This window comes from Triturus cristatus, chromosome 3_2 (assembly GCF_964204655.1).
Source record: "Triturus cristatus chromosome 3_2, aTriCri1.1, whole genome shotgun sequence".
Lineage (NCBI taxonomy): Eukaryota > Metazoa > Chordata > Amphibia > Caudata > Salamandridae > Triturus > Triturus cristatus.
In genome coordinates this window covers 517,613,646-517,632,260 of record NC_140584.1, presented here as the reverse complement: position 1 = coordinate 517,632,260, position 18,615 = coordinate 517,613,646, and the positions used below count along the sequence as shown (strand labels likewise).

At 41.8% G+C, this 18,615-nt stretch overlaps 1 protein-coding gene across 5 annotated transcripts in view; it reads right to left on the bottom strand.

Annotated features, from left to right (window-relative positions):
* BMAL1 (basic helix-loop-helix ARNT like 1) overlaps nucleotides 1-18,615 on the bottom strand; it is a 503,136-nt gene that overhangs the window by 249,156 nt on the left and 235,365 nt on the right. For all 5 annotated transcript variants that reach the window (XM_085648206.1, XM_085648207.1, XM_085648208.1 and 2 more), the window contains 2 exons: nucleotides 5,733-5,771; nucleotides 4,119-4,276 (listed from right to left, as the gene is read on the bottom strand). In XM_085648206.1, coding sequence (XP_085504332.1) covers nucleotides 4,119-4,276; nucleotides 5,733-5,771 — 197 coding nt within the window. The remainder of the gene's footprint in view (nucleotides 1-4,118; nucleotides 4,277-5,732; nucleotides 5,772-18,615) is intronic.

The window sequence follows — 18,615 nt, the reverse complement described above, 5'->3', positions numbered from 1 at the left end:
TTTTTTTAAAAAGCATGTACAAAATATGATAAAGATATATAAACATTTAAAATTAGAAATGATATTCATAATTTATTTATAGATCAAAAAGATTAAATTAAAACAAAAATATATCACAAAATAAATAAAAACAATGAAAATATTTAAAATAAATACAATTCACTCCTTAATACTCAAATGATCAAGTAGCAATTACAGATAATTAAAAAATAAAACGAAGTAGGACAATAAAAATGAAAACAAATAATATAAAACGCTTACAAAATCTTATAATTAAACCTAGCAATTTATTAATTATTAATTAAAAAACAATTAAATGACAGATTTAAACCATTTACATAATTATCAATTATAATTTCCACATAAAAATGAATTTCAAATAAAAACAAATATTATTTTTAATACCTTCCCAACCTATTCATCTAAGAACCAATGATACACTAATAAATTAAAAGTGACAAATTACATTTCACATTAAAAATAACTAACCTCAAATAATTACCACAATCAAATGCATATTTGGCAATCAATTAATATTTAATTACCAAAACAATTATATTTTAAATACATCCCCACTCTAATCCCCTACAAACCCAACACACTACTAAATAAAAATGAATGATTCAATTTATAAAAATGTAAATTTCACATTAAAAATTAAAAGCTATAATTATAAACATATAAAGATAATACCTTGTAGTAATATAACTCATTTATATTAATTTATTTTAAAAACGATATTTTTCACAACTATACAGAAAACTATATATTATATAAACAGACAACAATGATTAAAAACGATATTGTATTATTCTCTCTCTGTCTCTCTCTCTCTCTCTCTCATATATATATATATATATATATATATATATATATATATAATATATATATAAATATTCTTACCTTCTACGTTCAGTCCCACTATATTTTTAAGTTGACAATGTTTTGACACAATATTCTTGCATCATAATTGTAAGAAATTGGGTTGTTGGTTGATTGGGGTGTGAGCCCTGGTCAAGAAGCAACCACAATCCTTGTCAAGGTCAGGGACAAGCAAACCCTAAATTAACCTGTGCTCATCCCCAAGGTAGCTTGGCACAGATCAGTCAGGGTTGACTTTAGGGCAGTGTGTAAAGTTTTTGTGCTGAACCTCAAACAGTAATAAAGTGAAAAACACCACACAAAAAGGATCCCCCACCAAGTTACAAAAATAGAGCTATTTTTAATAAGTAAAACAAGACCAAAATGACAAATATTCAATCAGTAAAACAGGAGATATACAACTTTAAACATCTGAGTGAAAATAGCGCCAAAAAGCACAAAGCGCCAACTGTGCTTATCTGATCGTGCCAGACCAGCACAATGTCACACGTTCAGGCCGACCACAATGGAGTGTAGCCCGGCTACAAGGACCTACTTAGATTCACTGAACACATCACCTTAGATTGTAGTGAACGGTCTGCGTGGCATTGCTTTGCATCATCCGGCGTCAGTTCTGAAGAAGCTTGTGCGCTGAGGCTTTGTAGGAGGGATTTGGCACTTCTTTGAATCGATTGCAGTGAGCTGTGTGCCGAAGCATGGCTTGCATTGCTGTGCCTTGGTTCCAATGAGCTGGCAGCTGTGCAGCGAGGCTTTGCGGGGCTTCAAGGTGTTTCCAATGGGGACTACAGCTGGGATTGGCAAAAGCACCTTCAGGACCACTTACAAGGGTCAGGAGTGAGGTGGCACCACTTTGAAGGACAGGACTCACAGATGGCAGAGTCCAGGTGTTGGGTGTAAAGTTGTTGGATGCCTGTTATGTCCCTGAAGCATCTGATCAGGAGGCCAGCAAAGTAACCCTTGGAGACACTCTGGGGTCCTGGGATCAGAGTTGCAGGTCTACTCCTTCTCACCCAGTAAAGAGGGCAGCAGAGTGGCAGTCATTTCAGCAGCACAGCAGGTCTTCTTCCTGGAAGAGTACCCACAGGTCCAGAACTGTACCAAAGAGGTGGTGTCTGAGGACCAATATTTATACCTTGTGCCCTTCCTCTGGAAAGTGGGAGAAACTTTTAGAATACCCATTTAAGTCCCCAGGTATCCTGTCTTCCCTGCCCTGGCTCCACACTAACTACAGGGTTGGGTATGCAGCCCTCTGTGTGGAGACAGGATACAACCTATTCATTAGTAAGTAGGGCTTCCCAGCTCCTCCCTCCCATCATGCCAGTGATTGCCTATCCGGGCACACCTAAGCTCTCTGTTGTGTATGGTTCTGTAGAAGGAATACACAAATCTCAACTGTCACCTACAACCCGTCAATTGACCCAGAGACAAGCTACATGCATTAAATGGCAAAGGCAGGACAATGCCAACTTTCTAAAAGTAGCATTTTCAAAATTGTTATATAAAATTGTACTTAAACTTAAGAGAGGATTTGTCATTACAATTCCAAAGACACCAAACATGAAATGGTCATCTGCTCTAATTTGGAAATTACAGCTTATTAAATGTAGTAAGGTAACTCTAATGTTATGCTATAGGAGAGGTAGGCCTTCCAGTAGTCAAAAAATAATTTAAGAGTTCTTTAATACCAGGACCTGTAAACTTAAAAGTACATGTCCAACTTTTTAAACACACTGCCCCCTGCCCTCTAGGCTGTTCAGGGCCTTCCCTAGGAGTGACTTATATGAATTAAAAAAGAAGGTTTGGGCCTGGCAAAAGGTCTATTTTGTCAAGTCGACATGCCAGTTTAAAAACTGCACACACAGGCTAAAATGGCAGGCCTGAGACATGTTTAAAAAGCTACTTACATGCATGGCACAATCAGTGCTGCAGACCCACTAATAACATTCAATTTACAGTCCCTGGACACATATAGTGCCACTTTACCAGGGACTTACAAGTAAATTAAATATGCCAAATGGGCATGTCAATTACGCCTTTAAAGTCAGAGTACAAGCACTTTAGCACTGGTTAGCAGTGACAGAGTCCGCAGAGCTCAAAAAGCCAACTTTTAAAGCGAGTTCAGAAAACATGAAGGTGAAGGCTTGGGGATGACCCAGCAGAAAAGGCCAGGTCCAACAGTAATACTTTTTCTTTCAATATTTTGGCAGAATTCCACGTACAACACTGAGCCTGCAAACTGTAGCCATGTGCTCAACAATAATAAATAAAGAAATGAACAGAAAATAACATCTTTGTGAAAAGTGGATTATACCCGAGATTGACTAAATAGTACTTCTTTGAATGAAATAATGAACCCATATTTAAAAGCAGCTGAACTGGAACAACAAATTTGAGGCAGGGCTGATCCAAAATTAGACATATGTGTACTGTTTGATGTTGTCTATTAAGTATGCTTTCCTAGAACATCCTCAAACATTCCTTGAGGTACCTCCTGTTGTCCTAATTAGAAGATAAGCGAGGCTTGCATGGAGACTGCAGAACCACGCTACTAGAAGCACAAAATCATCATCAAGAATAGCCCCTGGGCAGCTCTTCTGCAGTGCAATGTTAATGAAGGGTGGTTTATCACCAAGTTAAATCTATAGTTTCTGTACTCGCACCTGAAAAAAACTGGTAAAGAAAAATACTGTTTAATTTAAAAATACGGCACACGTTATAAAGCTATGTAGGAGTACATTTTACAGCAAAACGCAAACGCAGAGGAGCAGTAACTCGGCCCAGCCATGACAGCTTCTATTTCTGAGCACCTTTTGGTACGTGAAATGTTGAAGGCTATTACTGATTTCTATGCACCGGGCTTTCCGTCGAAGGGCTATTTGAGCCTATAAATCCGTCGTGGTTTTTTCAATCGCTGAGTTTTAAGCTTCGAAAGGCGTGACAGGATGAAGTTGAAGATGGTTTGCCTCGGAAAATGGAGGAAAACAATCATTATAAAGGATAGATCCCTACCACCAAACACACTTGGATCTCGAGGTATCAGAGATGGAGCACAGGGCAGACCGCATTTGCGCCGCCGGAACTGCTGGTGATGCTGAATGTACTTGGAATGCAACAGAGACAATCAAAGCATCATGGCCGATACAGCACTTTAAATGTAATGGGCAAGACTGGACGGAGGAGAGAAGTCGGGGTAATATGCATGTTAAAAGAGATTTCTAATGACTATGAAGACCTACCTCGTAATGTCTTCATGTGCTGGACAGCCATTCGCAGGACTGTTAGTTTATCGAGCTTTCTGGACATTGCATTGCATGTTGGTACTAACGACGCTAGTTCGTCAATGAAGCTGTTCATCTTGTCCCTTCTCCTTTTTTCAATCTGACTGTGCGCTTCCCTGGATGACACAGAAAGCAGAAACATACATTAATCACCACTGTGGGAAACTATTAGGAGTAGTGTACAAATAAACCAAGGGGCAGGGAGTATCTGGATGCATCACATACGCTTCTTTGCATAAGGAGTGCTTCACATGCCTCATTGCTAAAAGGGGCACTCCTTGTCTTATGTGCAAATTCAACCACCAGCAGTGTACAGACCATTCAAAAAGATGCTGTTCCCACAAGAGTCCTTTTCTAAACCAGACACCAAGTCTGAGCCTAGCCAGAGACACTATTGACTAGCTTCCCTCGTATACTCTACAGTGGCTGCACTCTTCTAGAATCAAAAAATTGTAACACCTATGATTCGTCCACGCTCTGCAAAGAAATCCTTCCATCTCTACCTAGATTTGAAGATCCCGCAACTGCGGATGCCAAGCACTTTCTCTGACCAGTGTCTCTTCGAAAAAGATGCAGACTTCATTCAAGGAGCTCGGAAAGGTGGTGTCATTTCAAAAACTGTTTTAAACCTCCCTTGCAGAGACACTTCTTAGAACTCAGTCCAACAATAGATACAGTGTGACACAGGATCTCAGTAAAGATGGAATGTTCCACAAGAACAACCACTTATTTTAACGAATCACGCTCTATTAACCGTTTCGTAACATAAACAAAGTACAAAATAACCAAAGAGAAAGATATCACACAATACCACATGTAACAACTTCTCAACACTGATCATAAAGCATCAACAATGAGTAAACAAGTTACAAACAAAATATATTGATAAGATTAATTCCAATGTTTGCACTTCAAAGTTAACACCTCACACAGCCACACCTGAAGTGGACAATCGCCACCAGACACACCTATCTAAAAAGAGGCCTTACTTGCCTGGAAATGTACCTTACTAATATTTAGATGATAGGCCTGTGTTAAATCAGCTTCATCTGTCTCTGGCATGACCAATTGTTCAGCCTAAACAAAGCCCCTCGCTCTTAAGTGATCTGAGAAATTACTGAAAATAAATGTATATAGTGTTCTTACTGCTCTTGGACTGAAGAAACTGCCTTTCCATAGAGTGAATACACACATCTACAGCCCCAGGAATACAGCAGGCCACACCACATGAGCTTACACTATGATGCACACGCCTCATTAGATGGCGGACCTCTAGTAAAAACGTATTTACCTTAGTCAAAATATTAATAGGAGTGGCTACTGGATTCGGCACTATAATTAATCACTATGACAATGATGTGCAACACTTTATGAAACGAAATACTTGTTGATCTGCTGTTTCACATCTTCTCGGTTTCAATCCAATAGCAGTTTAAAATATTAAAGAGACACAAAGACACAGGTCGCTGGAGCACACTGCATGACCTTCAACCTACAAAGTGCAGGGAAAGCAAGGACATCTACAGATAGCACATGTATCACCACTAACATACGCAGCAGACAAATGCTTACCTCGCATTTTTGATTCTACCTTGGTCTGTGTATTCGAGTCTAAAAAACACAAAAAGAAATTGTGGCATCAGCAAAAATATTTACATACTTTAAATACTCCAAGAAAGTGCCTCGTGGATTGCAGTTTTTAAGCAGATAAATGCAGTGCCAAGTAAACAAAGAGAGCACAACCTTATGCAGCCAAGTCGTTCCTTTAACAACGAACGTCTTTCCACCCTGTACAATTGGTGCTCTGCCATGCTTCAGTACACTGATCTCTCAAAATATTTCAAGAGGCCCAGTTTTGGTTGCCTAATTCATTGTAGTTGAAAATTAAGGGGAAGTAGCTACGGCCCTTTAAGAGCCAGTCATGTGCACCACTTCTGATTTAGTTAACCTAAACTTACCAACTGAATGCTTACATTGTACACCCACCCCCTAGTTCTCGCAGCATTTGGAAATAACTACAGATAAGACAGAACTCAACCAAGTCAACATTCAAAGAAACTTATAAAAAGAGCCCTGTCATAGGCCTTTTTTTAGGTTTTCTAGAGTTAGTCTTAGCTGGGGTGTCAAAACAAAAAATCATACAGAGAGAGCTGTTGGGTCAGCTCAAGTCAGCCGTTCGATGTTGCACGCCCCTGCCTCTTCCTGCAGCTCAGCAACTGACTGCCCATCGAGGGAGAGCATCAACTGCAGTGCACAGATGGTGAACTGCCCATGCACTGCAATGGAGACCTGTTGTTTTAATATATGTTACCCCTCAAACAGCAGATGCAGCTCACATTGAGTCCTGCTGTTGCACCTGTTCCTATGTAGCTGCTTCTACCTAGTGCCACTAGCTGCACACCTGGCCTGGTCTGCTCCTCTCACGTAGCTTGGTAGGAGGGACCATTGTCGGTTCATCCATCTGGACGCCATGTTAATGATGGGTACATTGGTGTTGTGTGTCTCCGACAGTGGCATGCTTTGTTTAGAGAAGTAAGAGGCATCAATGCCCAGACCACCACCTGAGAGGAATGGGTGTAGCAGACGGGCTGGTCACGGTGTTGCAGTTACTCACCTTTGCCAATACCACGCCTGGGTTTGAGTTTTGCAGTTGTGGTGTCCACAGATGCACAGAAATGAAAAGAAAGCAAGTGAGCTCGATCTACATATTGCTTCTGCATAATCCAGAATTGGTTTTAAGGTCAGTAGATATTATGTCAGTGCCAATCACAGAAGGCAAGGTTAGCTTCCAAGGTAAATCTTCTGGGGTCACAATGGACAGGACTATTAAAGACAAACTTCTCAGGGAAGGACAACTCCTGTGCGAACGCCCTGGTTTGTGAAGGAGAAGCTGGGGCATTGTAGCCAGCACTACGTATATGGGCACTTTGATACCTGAAGGAGACCAAAATTTACAAGTTCCCACAAAACCTTCCAAAAGTGGAAACAGAAATATCCTTACTGAATGTACCAGTTGTTACTGAAGGGAAAGGAAACAAACTAATGAATGATATTACAAAGAAGTGACACCTAAGGGTAATGGTATGTATTCTTGGAGAGAAAGGCCAGACAGTGGACCAATGGTAGCAGATGGATATAGGCCAGAGCTGCCTGGCATCATGGAAGGACAACATTGGCTCACGGAATATGGTGGCTTACTTTGATTGGCCTGAAGTAAGCAAAAAAGTAATGGGTGGAATGCTTCAATTAATTTCAACCGCATTCTAGTCCATGATTCTTTCCCCATCTAGCCACTACAGACCTGAACCAGCCCTGTGCAAATCAGTCTCGGTCCTGTTCCAATGGAAATAGTCCAGGCAGAACTTGCAGGCCAGGTCTCCTTCGAATGGAGCAAGCGATGCCAGACTGGTCTCAACTCATCTGGGTCTCCTCAGCATGGTGCAGCAGAGTGGAGCTTGTGTCCTATTGCACAGTATCAAAGATGGTCTTGAATGCATCCAGGCAATCACCAATGGCTGAGATTAATTCCAGCATTTCAGCATCCCATAGCGGTTTGTCGCAGTAGACACCCTAAATGCAATCGGTACACCCAGACATGGGTCCCGTGCTCACTCTGCCACAGGATTAAAGCTAAGACGGTTATTAGAAAGTGTAGCTATCAAGTTTTCCAGTATGCATGTTTGACACTTTTGTGTGCATATGCGTGACATCTGCATGGCTTATATGGAACACTGTCACTTAAGTGTATTCAGGATTATTAAATGATCCTGTAAAACTGAGCATGCTGTAAGGCTCACTAAGTGATGGGAAAAATCAGAACACGCATAAAGATGGCAACTATTGACACTTTGTGGGCATTCTCATTACAATCAGGCTGAGCCCAGGCATTATGCTTGCCCTGGCATAATAATGAGAATTATTGCCTAAATAGAACTTTATGTCCACTACTGTCTGAAGCTTCAGACTATAATAAACGGTGCACCACTTTTTGACCCATCCATCCATTCACGCATTTACCAAGAAATACACTCACTGAATCAATCATGCAATCATTTATGAACCAGCTCACCCATTAATTAGCTGTGCACTCAGTAACTCACTCATTCACACAATCGCTTTTTCTCATCCACTTCCAGAATCACACATGCAAAGTTATCAATCAATGAATTTAGCTACACATGTTGACTTTGCCTATGGGTGACTCTAGATGATTAGCTATTAGTCTCACCTTAAAGAAGGAGTACAATACCAAAATCCACCCACTTATATTTTGTATAAAACAGGCTAAAGACCCATCCTTTTTGATTTAATGTACAACCTCTGTGACAAAATCTACCACTTTACTTTAAGGCCTTTTGCTTTGCACCAGCAGAACATGCTTTTAGGAACCCGCTAGATACAATTTGTGATCAGTGCCTGTTTATCAAAGCTTTTAGCAAATATACAATCTTTTACAAAACTACACAGTTAATCGAAGTAAATTCAGAACCAAGAGTCCAACTTTAAAAAAAATTCTCTTTATTGGAATTGAAATTGGTGAAACACTGAAACATCATGGCACACAAGGTTTACAGTTTCAGGTTGTAACAGGAGTACAACAATTATGACTGGCATACGGTATATACTTGGGACTCTTATTGTTCATCCCATAAAAGGCTCCAATGAGAGGTTGGATATCCAACAACCCCCAGGAGACCAGACTTGATAGCCAAGTTAGATAAATTAGCTGTAGTTGGATTAATAGCCTTTATTGCTCTTGGGAATCATTTGCCTAAAGAACCCTGGATTATAGGTCCAGGCTGCTGTCGATGAGAGATGTGAGTGCCTGCGCCAAGGATGCGTCGCAATGTGGTGGATCTGAAGGCGATGTGAGCTGTGGTGCCGATGTGAGTCTTTGCAATGGGTTCAATCCTTACATGGGCACAGATGAGTCAGTTCTGCTCAGGGTTCCGCTGTGCATCAGAGCTAATCTGTTGGTCCCGCTGGGTCCACAGTGTCTGGCAAAGCACCTTAAGCCTACTTCCAAGGGTCCAGGACTGTGGTCGCACCACCTGGCAGGGTAGACTCGCAGATGGCAGAGTCCAGGTGCAGATGCAAGGCTATGGAAGCCAATTATATCCCTGAGACTTCAGATCAGGAGGCCAGCCAACTAGCCCTTGGAGTCATTCTGGGATCTGGATTCAAGTGATACAGGTCCAGTCCTTCTTAGCCAGGCAAGAGGTCAGCAGGTCAGCACAGCAAAGCAGGAGTCCGGCAGTCCACCAGAGGAGCAGTCCTTCAGCAGCACAGCAGTCCTTCTTAGCAGTATATCCACAGTTCCAGAAGTGTACTAAAGTGGTGGTATCTGAGGTCCATCTTTTATAACTTGGTGTCCTGGTTCTGGAAGGTGGGAGAAGCAGTAGTTTCGAAGTGCAAGAAATTCCCTGCCTCCCTTACCTGGGCTCCCAGCTGGCTGAAGTGACAATGCAGGGTTGTTAGGACCTTTGTGTGAAGGCAGGGCACAGCCTATTCAGTTCCAAGTGGGGCTGTGCTCAGCTCTACCTCCCCATCCTGCCAGTAGAAGGCCCAATCAGGCACACCTAATCCCTCTATTATGTGACTGTCTGGGAGATTAAGGTAAATAGGAGCCCGTTCTCGGACTTGTAATGCCGTATATAGTTTCGAGGCGAGGAAGTTCATGGCGTCTTTTTGCTCATTTTAGGTGTTTAACAGAGGCATCAGTACCACGAGTATTCAATATACCGGTTCGCAGATAAGCACTCCGATGAGATCCGTTTATTTTTATTTTTTTAGGTAAAGTGCATCCTAACCTATGCGTTACGCTGTGATTATTAACAAGAGTGCTGTTATCACGGAAATCACAGTCACAGGGTGTTAGTGAAACAATGGTGTCAGGTTTTCTGTCCCTTTTTTTTATGATCACGAATAATTCAAATGGTTGAACTAGGAAAAGTTATATTTTGTTTGTTTGAAATACGAACTGCTGTGTCGACCCACAGTGTTTTACTTTATTAACCAAATAAGAATTGAATTGTAATCTTTATTGTTCCCCTGCACATTCAGAGCATTATATTAAATTGTTCTATTTTGTTTATATAATTTACAGACTATAGCCCCTGAGGAAGGGCCGATGGGGCCCGAAATGCATTGGGCATGTTCAAGTATTGGATTTCATGGACATTAATGTATAAATGCAAAGAAATTACGCCTCAAGACAAGCACTCTTGAATTTAATGGAATAAAAACTTGCAAAAGAGAATGATCAACAAACACTGTTTATTAAGTCATATGTTTTGAATGTTTTGCTTCTTAAAATTGTTTATCATGTAATGTACTCAGATTTTGGTGTTCTATAGCAACAGCCAGCAGGATAAAGTGCGCAGAGGTCAAGTCGAAATACTTGATATATCTCTACACTGTCTGGGAGATTACCTGCCAGATACACCCAGTCAAGTGACCCATGTCAGGCTACAGGTACCAAATGGCTATGGCAAGAAAATGCCAACTTTCTAAAAGTGCGATTTTCAGGACTGCGATTTAAAATACGACTTCACCATAAGTTAGGATTTTAAATTGGGACTCCACAGACTCCAAACATTATCTGGTTATCTCTTCCCATTTGGAAACTGCACTTATAACATGTAATAAGGCACCTCCAATGTTATTCTGGGAGAGATAGGTCTTGCAGTAGTCAAAAAACAAATGTAAGCATTTTTAAATATATTGCGCCCTGCCTTCTGGGCTGTTCAGGGCCTACTCTAGCGGTGACTTCTATGTATTAAAAAGGAAGGTTTGGGTTTGGCAAAATGTTTATTTTGTCAGGTCGGAATGGCAGTTTAAAATTGCCCACACCAGCTTTGCAATGGCAGGCCTGAGAAATGTTTAAAGCACTAGTTAAGTGGGTGGCACAACCATTACTGCAGGACCGCCAGTAGCGTTTTGTGGTAAATAAAAATTCCTTTACCGGGACTGAATTTGATACAGGAACATAGTAAAATAGCTCAATAAAATGAGAGGCAGAATCCGTGGTATTAGAGGTTCGGAATGGGCTTTATTCCAATAATCGATTATAATCGGTTGCTCCCAATGTTCCGTCACCACGAAGGTTCAGGAAGTGAAGCACACCCTTTATTGACAAGAAGTAACTTTTATAGTACATACATTATAATGAAGTGAATACAGTAGGCGTAACAATTGATAAGGAAATTGACGTTTGGTCTGCGTAACCGAAAATGGGTGTAATAATGGGTAAAAAGGAACATGATTGGTTATGATGTCATACATAGGTGGATCTATAAGATAATACTTGGCCTAAATGCGCGCGCAGCAGTATGACGTGTAATTGACGTGTAACTAGGGGGTGAAGGGGACTTGACATTTAGCTCTACATGTGGAGACAAGAAGTCTGGGGGGTCAAGTCAACCTAATCCCAAATCATATCTAGCATCCTATGTTTAAAGAACTATGTTATCCATAAAAGAGGGACTCTCGGACAGAATCTATTCTATACTGACTGTGTGTGCGTGTACAAGCGTCTAGGTGTCTACACTAAACACGAGGGGGTAGGAACATTCCATGGTAACAGGGCTATGAATCACTTGCATGAAGACAGAGAAGTTGGGCCTTTTTGCTTGGTAACTGGAAGAATGTTTACCTAAACTACTAGGCAGGAATGCATCGGCTGAGGGGGAAGCAGATAATTCGAAGGTGAAATACAGTTCTTGGCAGAGAATAGGCTGATGTCAGGCTTCGTGAGCCGCGCAGAGAATGAGACAAAGTTCATGGTCACAGATGCAGGCTCAGACTGGAGCTTTCAGAGGCAGAAGGCAAGAAGAGTTTGATGACAGAATCAGGGCCTACTTGCCTGGACTGTAAAATGGCATAAGTGAACCATATAAGGCCGGTGGCTTTTCATACTTAGGAATGGAATATCCGGCCTATTCATGGCGGATCTGACAAAGGACATGTCGACGGTGGACGCACATGTATTTGCGTCTTCATAACTGGAACTGGAGGGAACATACATGTACTTGTAACATGCACATAGAACCGTTGGGGTCCAAGATAGGGGACATAACTGACCAGAAAAATCCATATTTCCACATTCCCTCCTTGTCCCCTACTTGCCCTTCAAGAGATATCAATCTTCATCAATCCATTGATCTGTTCATATAGCATCATTTGTTCTTCTTTCTTCTTCCGGGATCTTGAATGAAAATCTTGATGTGGAATGCACGATGTGGCACACAGACCACAAATCGCTGGTCCACATTGTAGACATAGACAGCAACTGAATAGTATGAGAAGGCCAATACCTAGGAAGGATAAAACTCTCCATCCCCAGGCTGATACCGCATTCCAAAACCAACTGGACCAAGTCCAAGTGCCTGGGTTCTGGTGTATCTGGCTTACAATCTTATGAAGGCGAGTGATGGCTTTATATACAGATGGCGAATTTTCTGGTATGAATACGCAGCAGCTTGATCCGATGACCCTACAGGCTCCGCCCCTATCAGCCAGGATGACGTCAAGGACAAGACGATTTTGAAGCACAACAATCCGCATAGCAGACTGCTCTTCTGTTAAATTGCCTAAGGCGGAAATAGTTTCATTCACTACTGCTTCAAGGGTTCTAGTTAATCTACGTATCAGCTTACTATTGGTAACTGTACCTATATAGGGAAAGATGCCTTTATTGAAATCTACATACTTGTCCCATGCCGTCTCAGTATAATCGACAATTGGGAGATCTCTCCGCTCTCTATTGTGTACTAAATGAATATTCCTATAATAATCAGGAGGAGCTAGGAAAACAGGTGGCAAAAGGAATGCAATGTAGCAGGTACCATCCCAATCTAGGGGTAGACGCATATATGTCGTCTGACCACATATAAAGTAGGAGTGGCGGGAAGCTCTAAATGAAGATTTTCCTTGATCACTGAATTCTACTATAGTAGTGCATTTACTATGGCCCATATGTATGGAACCAACCTTTCTTACACATAATTCACCCTTCGCTGGGAATACTGACATGGTGGGTAAGACTAGCTCAACTTCGGATACGACATTTAGAATCATGAGATTAGGTGTAAAATTACCTAATCCATACACTTCATTTTCTAGATCAGTTCCTGTTCTTTTGGGGCGACCCTCTTTGTCAGGGTAGCAGACTTTGAGTAAAACTAGGTTCAGGTTTCCCCATATCCAATGATCTTGGTAAACTGCTGTGTCTGAGTCTATGGAATTGATTAAACTGAACCATGCTCCACAGGAGCCATTGTGTGTAAATGGGTGTGGAAAGAATGGCAGGACTCCTTCATAATTCTGATAGGGAGGGAGTCGGCCACACACCCAACAATTAGTAGCATTACTAGTCTGATGGGAATGATGTAACATACTGATGAAAGTGTTATTGCGCAGCGCAAGTCTATAGGACAATTCATGCGGGGGTAAGTCACTAAAAGAATGTTCTGCAATAACATTGTGAACATTTCTGGCAATAGGGTAATATATGTGCAACAACATACTGGTAATAATTATTAAAAGACTTAAGGAAAACAAAATTAATAATGTCACTATGCAGTGGCTACGCAGTGATTTACAATACGCCTGTCGTTTCAACATTTTTCGGGTATTTTCTCTACTCAGGTCCAAGGGATACATGTCAGAGACAATTCAACCGCTTCACCTTGGAGAGGACTTAAACAATCAAATTGCTCGACTTGGTGGGCCTAAGCTTTAGTTTGTAATTTTCAGATTTGTTCGGTTCAACAAAAGGGAGTTTTGTATCAGTCTGTGAGGGAGTGCAGGGCACAATGTCTATATCCGAGGATAGTCCATGAAATTTCTTGATGTGGCTTGAATGAATCCAGCCCTTGCGGCCCTCGATCTTCACGGCTGTTCTTGTGGTCAACAGAACCAACTTGGGTGTCTTCCACCTGGGCTCCAGCTGAGTCTTTCGGTCGAAATTCCTCACAAAGACAAGATTACCCGGAACAACGTCATGGGGTTTCACCTCAGTGTTGTCGGGAAAGGCTGCAGCTACCTGTGAACGAGAAGATTGTAGTGCAGACATCAAGGAAGCCAAGTAATCTGTCAGCATATTACAGTCAATATCAGTTATTTTGCGTGGTATAGGCGTCCCCCACATATTCGGTGGTCTACCGAAGATCACCTCATACGGGGATAGCCCTGTTCGAGAGTGTGCTACCATTCTCATGTAAAAGAGTGCAACGGGTAACGCTACTACCCAGTCGATACCTTTTTCTCTGCATATTTTGGACATTCTGATTTTCAGTATCTGGTTATGTCTTTCTACGAGACCTGCTGCTTCGGGGTGTCGGACACAGTGGAATTTCCACTGATAACCTAACAGAAGTGAAACGTGTTTCATTAATTAGGATGAGAACGGCTGGCCGTTATCTGAGTAGACAACACGTGGTAAACCGTATCGTGGGAAGAATTCTCGAACCAACTGTTTGGCAGTAGTCGGGGCAGTGTAATCTGAAACCGGGTATGCCTCCGTCCAACGGGACAGAGCACAAACAACTACGAGAACATATTTGAATCCTCGACATCGTTCCATCTGGATATAATCCATCTGGAGTACTTCAAAAGGATGATTAGGGGTATGAAATCCACCCTGTTCTACGGGAATGCTTTTACCTGGGTTAAACTGACAACAGATCATACAGGTACGGACCTTTTGTTTTGCTGCTGCTCGTAAATGTTTATTGAACCAAATGTGTTGAATGCTGTCCAGCATAGCTTTTTCTCCTAGATGTGCTGGACTATGTATAGTGTTAATTATAACTTGGACCATTGAATCAGGAAGGAACCATACAGACTTTTCCTTCATCATCCATCCTTGGTCCGTTTGGATCCCTCCTAATTCAGTCCATTTCTTTATTTCGTCTGGTGTAGCATGTGTCTGTATGTCAATTACGTCAAGAGTAGGATCTTTAACTGTCATACAATGTGTCGGCATCGGGACTATTGTCTTTGTCATGTCGGGAGTTTGAGTTTGAGCAGTCTGTTTAGCCGTTCTGTCGGCTAGATCATTGCCTTGGGAAATGATATCAGTAACTTTCGTATGAGCTTTACATTTCATAATTGATATTGCAGTAGGTAGATGTATTGCATCTAATAAGGCATGAATGAGGGGTCCGTGCTGAATGTGGGCACCGTGGGAAGTTAAATAACCTCTCTCTCGCCACAGCACGCCGAAGTCATGTACAACTCCGAATGCATAACGTGAATCAGTGTATATGTTGACTTTTTTATTCGTGGCTTGAATACAGGCTTGTGTCAGAGCGATGAGCTCTGCGGCTTGAGCTGACAAAGTATTTATACGATTAGTTTCAATGACTTCAGTATCTGTTGTGACTGCATAAGCGGCCACTAATTCTCCTGTAATTGTTCTCATACATGAACCATCGACATAAAATGTCAAGTCTGGATCTGACAATGGAACATCGGTCAAGTCTTGTCTGGGTTTTGTCGTTACAGTAATAACTTCAATACAGTCATGGGCTAGTGGGTCTGTTCCGGTTACTGGCAAAAGTGTGGCAGGATTCAATGTGTTACAGCGTCTGATTTCTATATGTGGCTGAAACAATGTAAGTTCATACCCTGTAAGTCGTGCTATGGTCAAGTGTTGTGTTTGTGTTCTATTTATAAGAACCTCTACTGCGTGTGGTACTTGAACTGTCAATGGATGTCCTAACACTATGGCATCGCTTTGTCTGATTGCTAAAGCTGTCGCTGCCACTGATTTCAGACATGCAGGCAAAGCCTGAGCTACGGGATCTAATGTACTAGAGAAATAGGCACATGGTTTGTGTGCTCCTGCTTGATCCTGTGTGAGTACTGACAAAGCAGTACCTTCGCGTTCTGTAACAAAGAGTGTAAACTGTTTTCTGTAACATGGCGTTGCTAAAACAGGTGCTTGACATAAAGCTTTCTTTAGGCTTTCAAAAGCTTGTGTATGTTCTTGAGTCCAAGGGAGAACAGTCGGTGTGGCTGCCTCCTGTGTTGTCAATTGAATGAGTGGTTTTGCTAGAAATGCATACTGAGGGATCCACTGTCTACAATATGAAGTGAGGCCTATGAAAGCCCGCACCTCCTTTTGTGTCTTGGGTATTGACATGTTAGCTATCAACTGAATGCGGTCGGGTGTAAGCTGCCTTCCCTCCTTGTCCAGCGAGTGTCCAAGATAAACAACTCGCTGGACACAGAATTGCAGCTTAGAAGGGGACACCTTGTGCCCTTTTTCGGCTAGAAATTGTAAAACTGTCAGTGATGCTTTTTCACATTCAGGTTCGCTTCGGGCGGTGATCAGCAGATCATCGACGTATTGAAGCAGAGCAGTGTTAACTGGCATGTGGATACTGTCTAGTTCTCGTTTCAGTGCTTGGCTATAGATGCTGGGGCTTTCTGTAAATCCTTGAGGTGCGCGTGTGAATTTAAAGCTACGTCCATTTAAACTAAATCCGAACAAATATTGGCTTTCCGGATCTATTGGGACGCTGAAAAAGGCATTTTTGAGATCAATTACAGTAAAGAATGTTGCTTCGGAATCAATAGCTGTCAGTAATGACGAGATATCTGGGACCACAGGGAATTGTGGCACAATGCATTTGTTTAACTCGCGCAGATAAATAACCAATCGATATACTGGCGGCGCTGTAGGATCTGTTCGTTTAAGAATCGGTATTATCGGTGAATTACATATATTGGAGTCTGTTTCCACAACTACTCCTTGGGCAATGAGCTCGTCAATGATTTGTAGTAAAGCCACTACAGCATCTGGTGGTAACTTGTATTGTCGCATTCGTGGTAGCACCACTCCTGCCTTTAATGTGACTCGATATGGTGTAATATTCATGCATCCAACATCAGTAGGGCCTTGTGCCCATAGATGTGTAGGTAAAGTCTGCAGTCGGGGATCCATGTCTCTAGATACATAGTGACCTTTAAAATCACGTAAAAACAACCTTACTCCTTCCGGAGAACAACATATTATGGCTCCTAGGGCTTTCAACGTTTTTATTCCTAACAAGTTTTCTGGACATGATTTAGTAAGCAATAGATCTGTAGTTCGGGTCAGAGGTCCTATCGTAAGTGGAAGAGGCTGTGATACTTCATTAACAATAGGTTTTCCTGAAAAACCAAGGGAAATATTCTGAGAGCCTGAGAGGGGTGCCCCTGGAACTTCACTACGTTTTATAGTTGTTCGACTTGCCCCTGTATCGAGTAAAAATTTTCTATCTTGACCTAATAATTCACTATGTACATAAGGTCCTTCTTGATCTACAGGAATCTCGATAAGGGGTAAGTCAACTTCCCTCTCTAGGCTAGTTCATGCGTAACGCTGATACTCGGGATATTCATACTGTGCGGTCTGATACATTTGTCGTGTTGTTGTCTGTGTGGCAGCAACAGGCAACGGTGGTGCAGCTGGCACAAACTGTATTGGCTGTTGTGCGGCTGGCATGGCCTGGGCATGCTGCGTAGCTCCTTGTTCGTTCTGATCTTGTCTTAGTGGCCGTGATCTTTCCTGTGTTTTACCTATGGCGATATTATGTTTTAGCACTGGACAATCGTGTACGTAATGACCTGGCTTTTTACAATAGTTGCATGTCCCTTTTACAGGTCCTGCTGAATCGGAATGTGTCATACCCTTTTTATGTCCTTCAGCTGGAACTGTCTGGGAGACTAGCATTTTCATTTTTGTGTCTTTCATGCGTCTGTGTTCATGTTCTTGTTCCTCTCTAATTCTATTGTGGTGGTACTGTAACATTTGTAACATTTGTGTTGGAGTGTTACCTTGCCAGGTACTCTCGAATTTTAATACTCTATTCTTTACTGGGGGCAGGGCATTTTCCACTAATTTTGTTACAAACAGATGTGGGTATGATTCGCTACTTGCTTTTATGCCACTATTTATACCAAAACATTTCTCGAATCGGGCATAGTAATCGCTAGTGTCTTCATCTTGCTTCTGTTTACAGGCTGAAATTGTACCCCAATCTTCCTTTTTCGTAGTTAATAAACGTGGCAGTACCTGTACTAGTAGACCGGGTAGTGCTTTAGTTTTGTCCCCAAGCCCCGAACCTGGACCTCGGGCCCTTTCTTCTGCTTCTAATGCTGACCATTCTATCTTTTGGTCACCTACCTCCCACTCTTTTTCCTTGAGTTTCTCATAAATGCCAGCAGGCATCAACACCTTTAATATTGTCATAATGTCGGGGTAGGTATACTCTCCCATGAGTAACATGTCCTTAATTTCTCGGTGAAAACCCGCTGGGTCTTTGTCATGACTGGGTACCACTTTCTTCATTTCTAACAATTCTATTTTCGATATGGGCGTATATACAAATACGCGTTTAAACTGATTGTCCTCACCTTTTATTGGGTGTACTTCTCGTAAGGGATTCTGTCTATCCAGGTGATA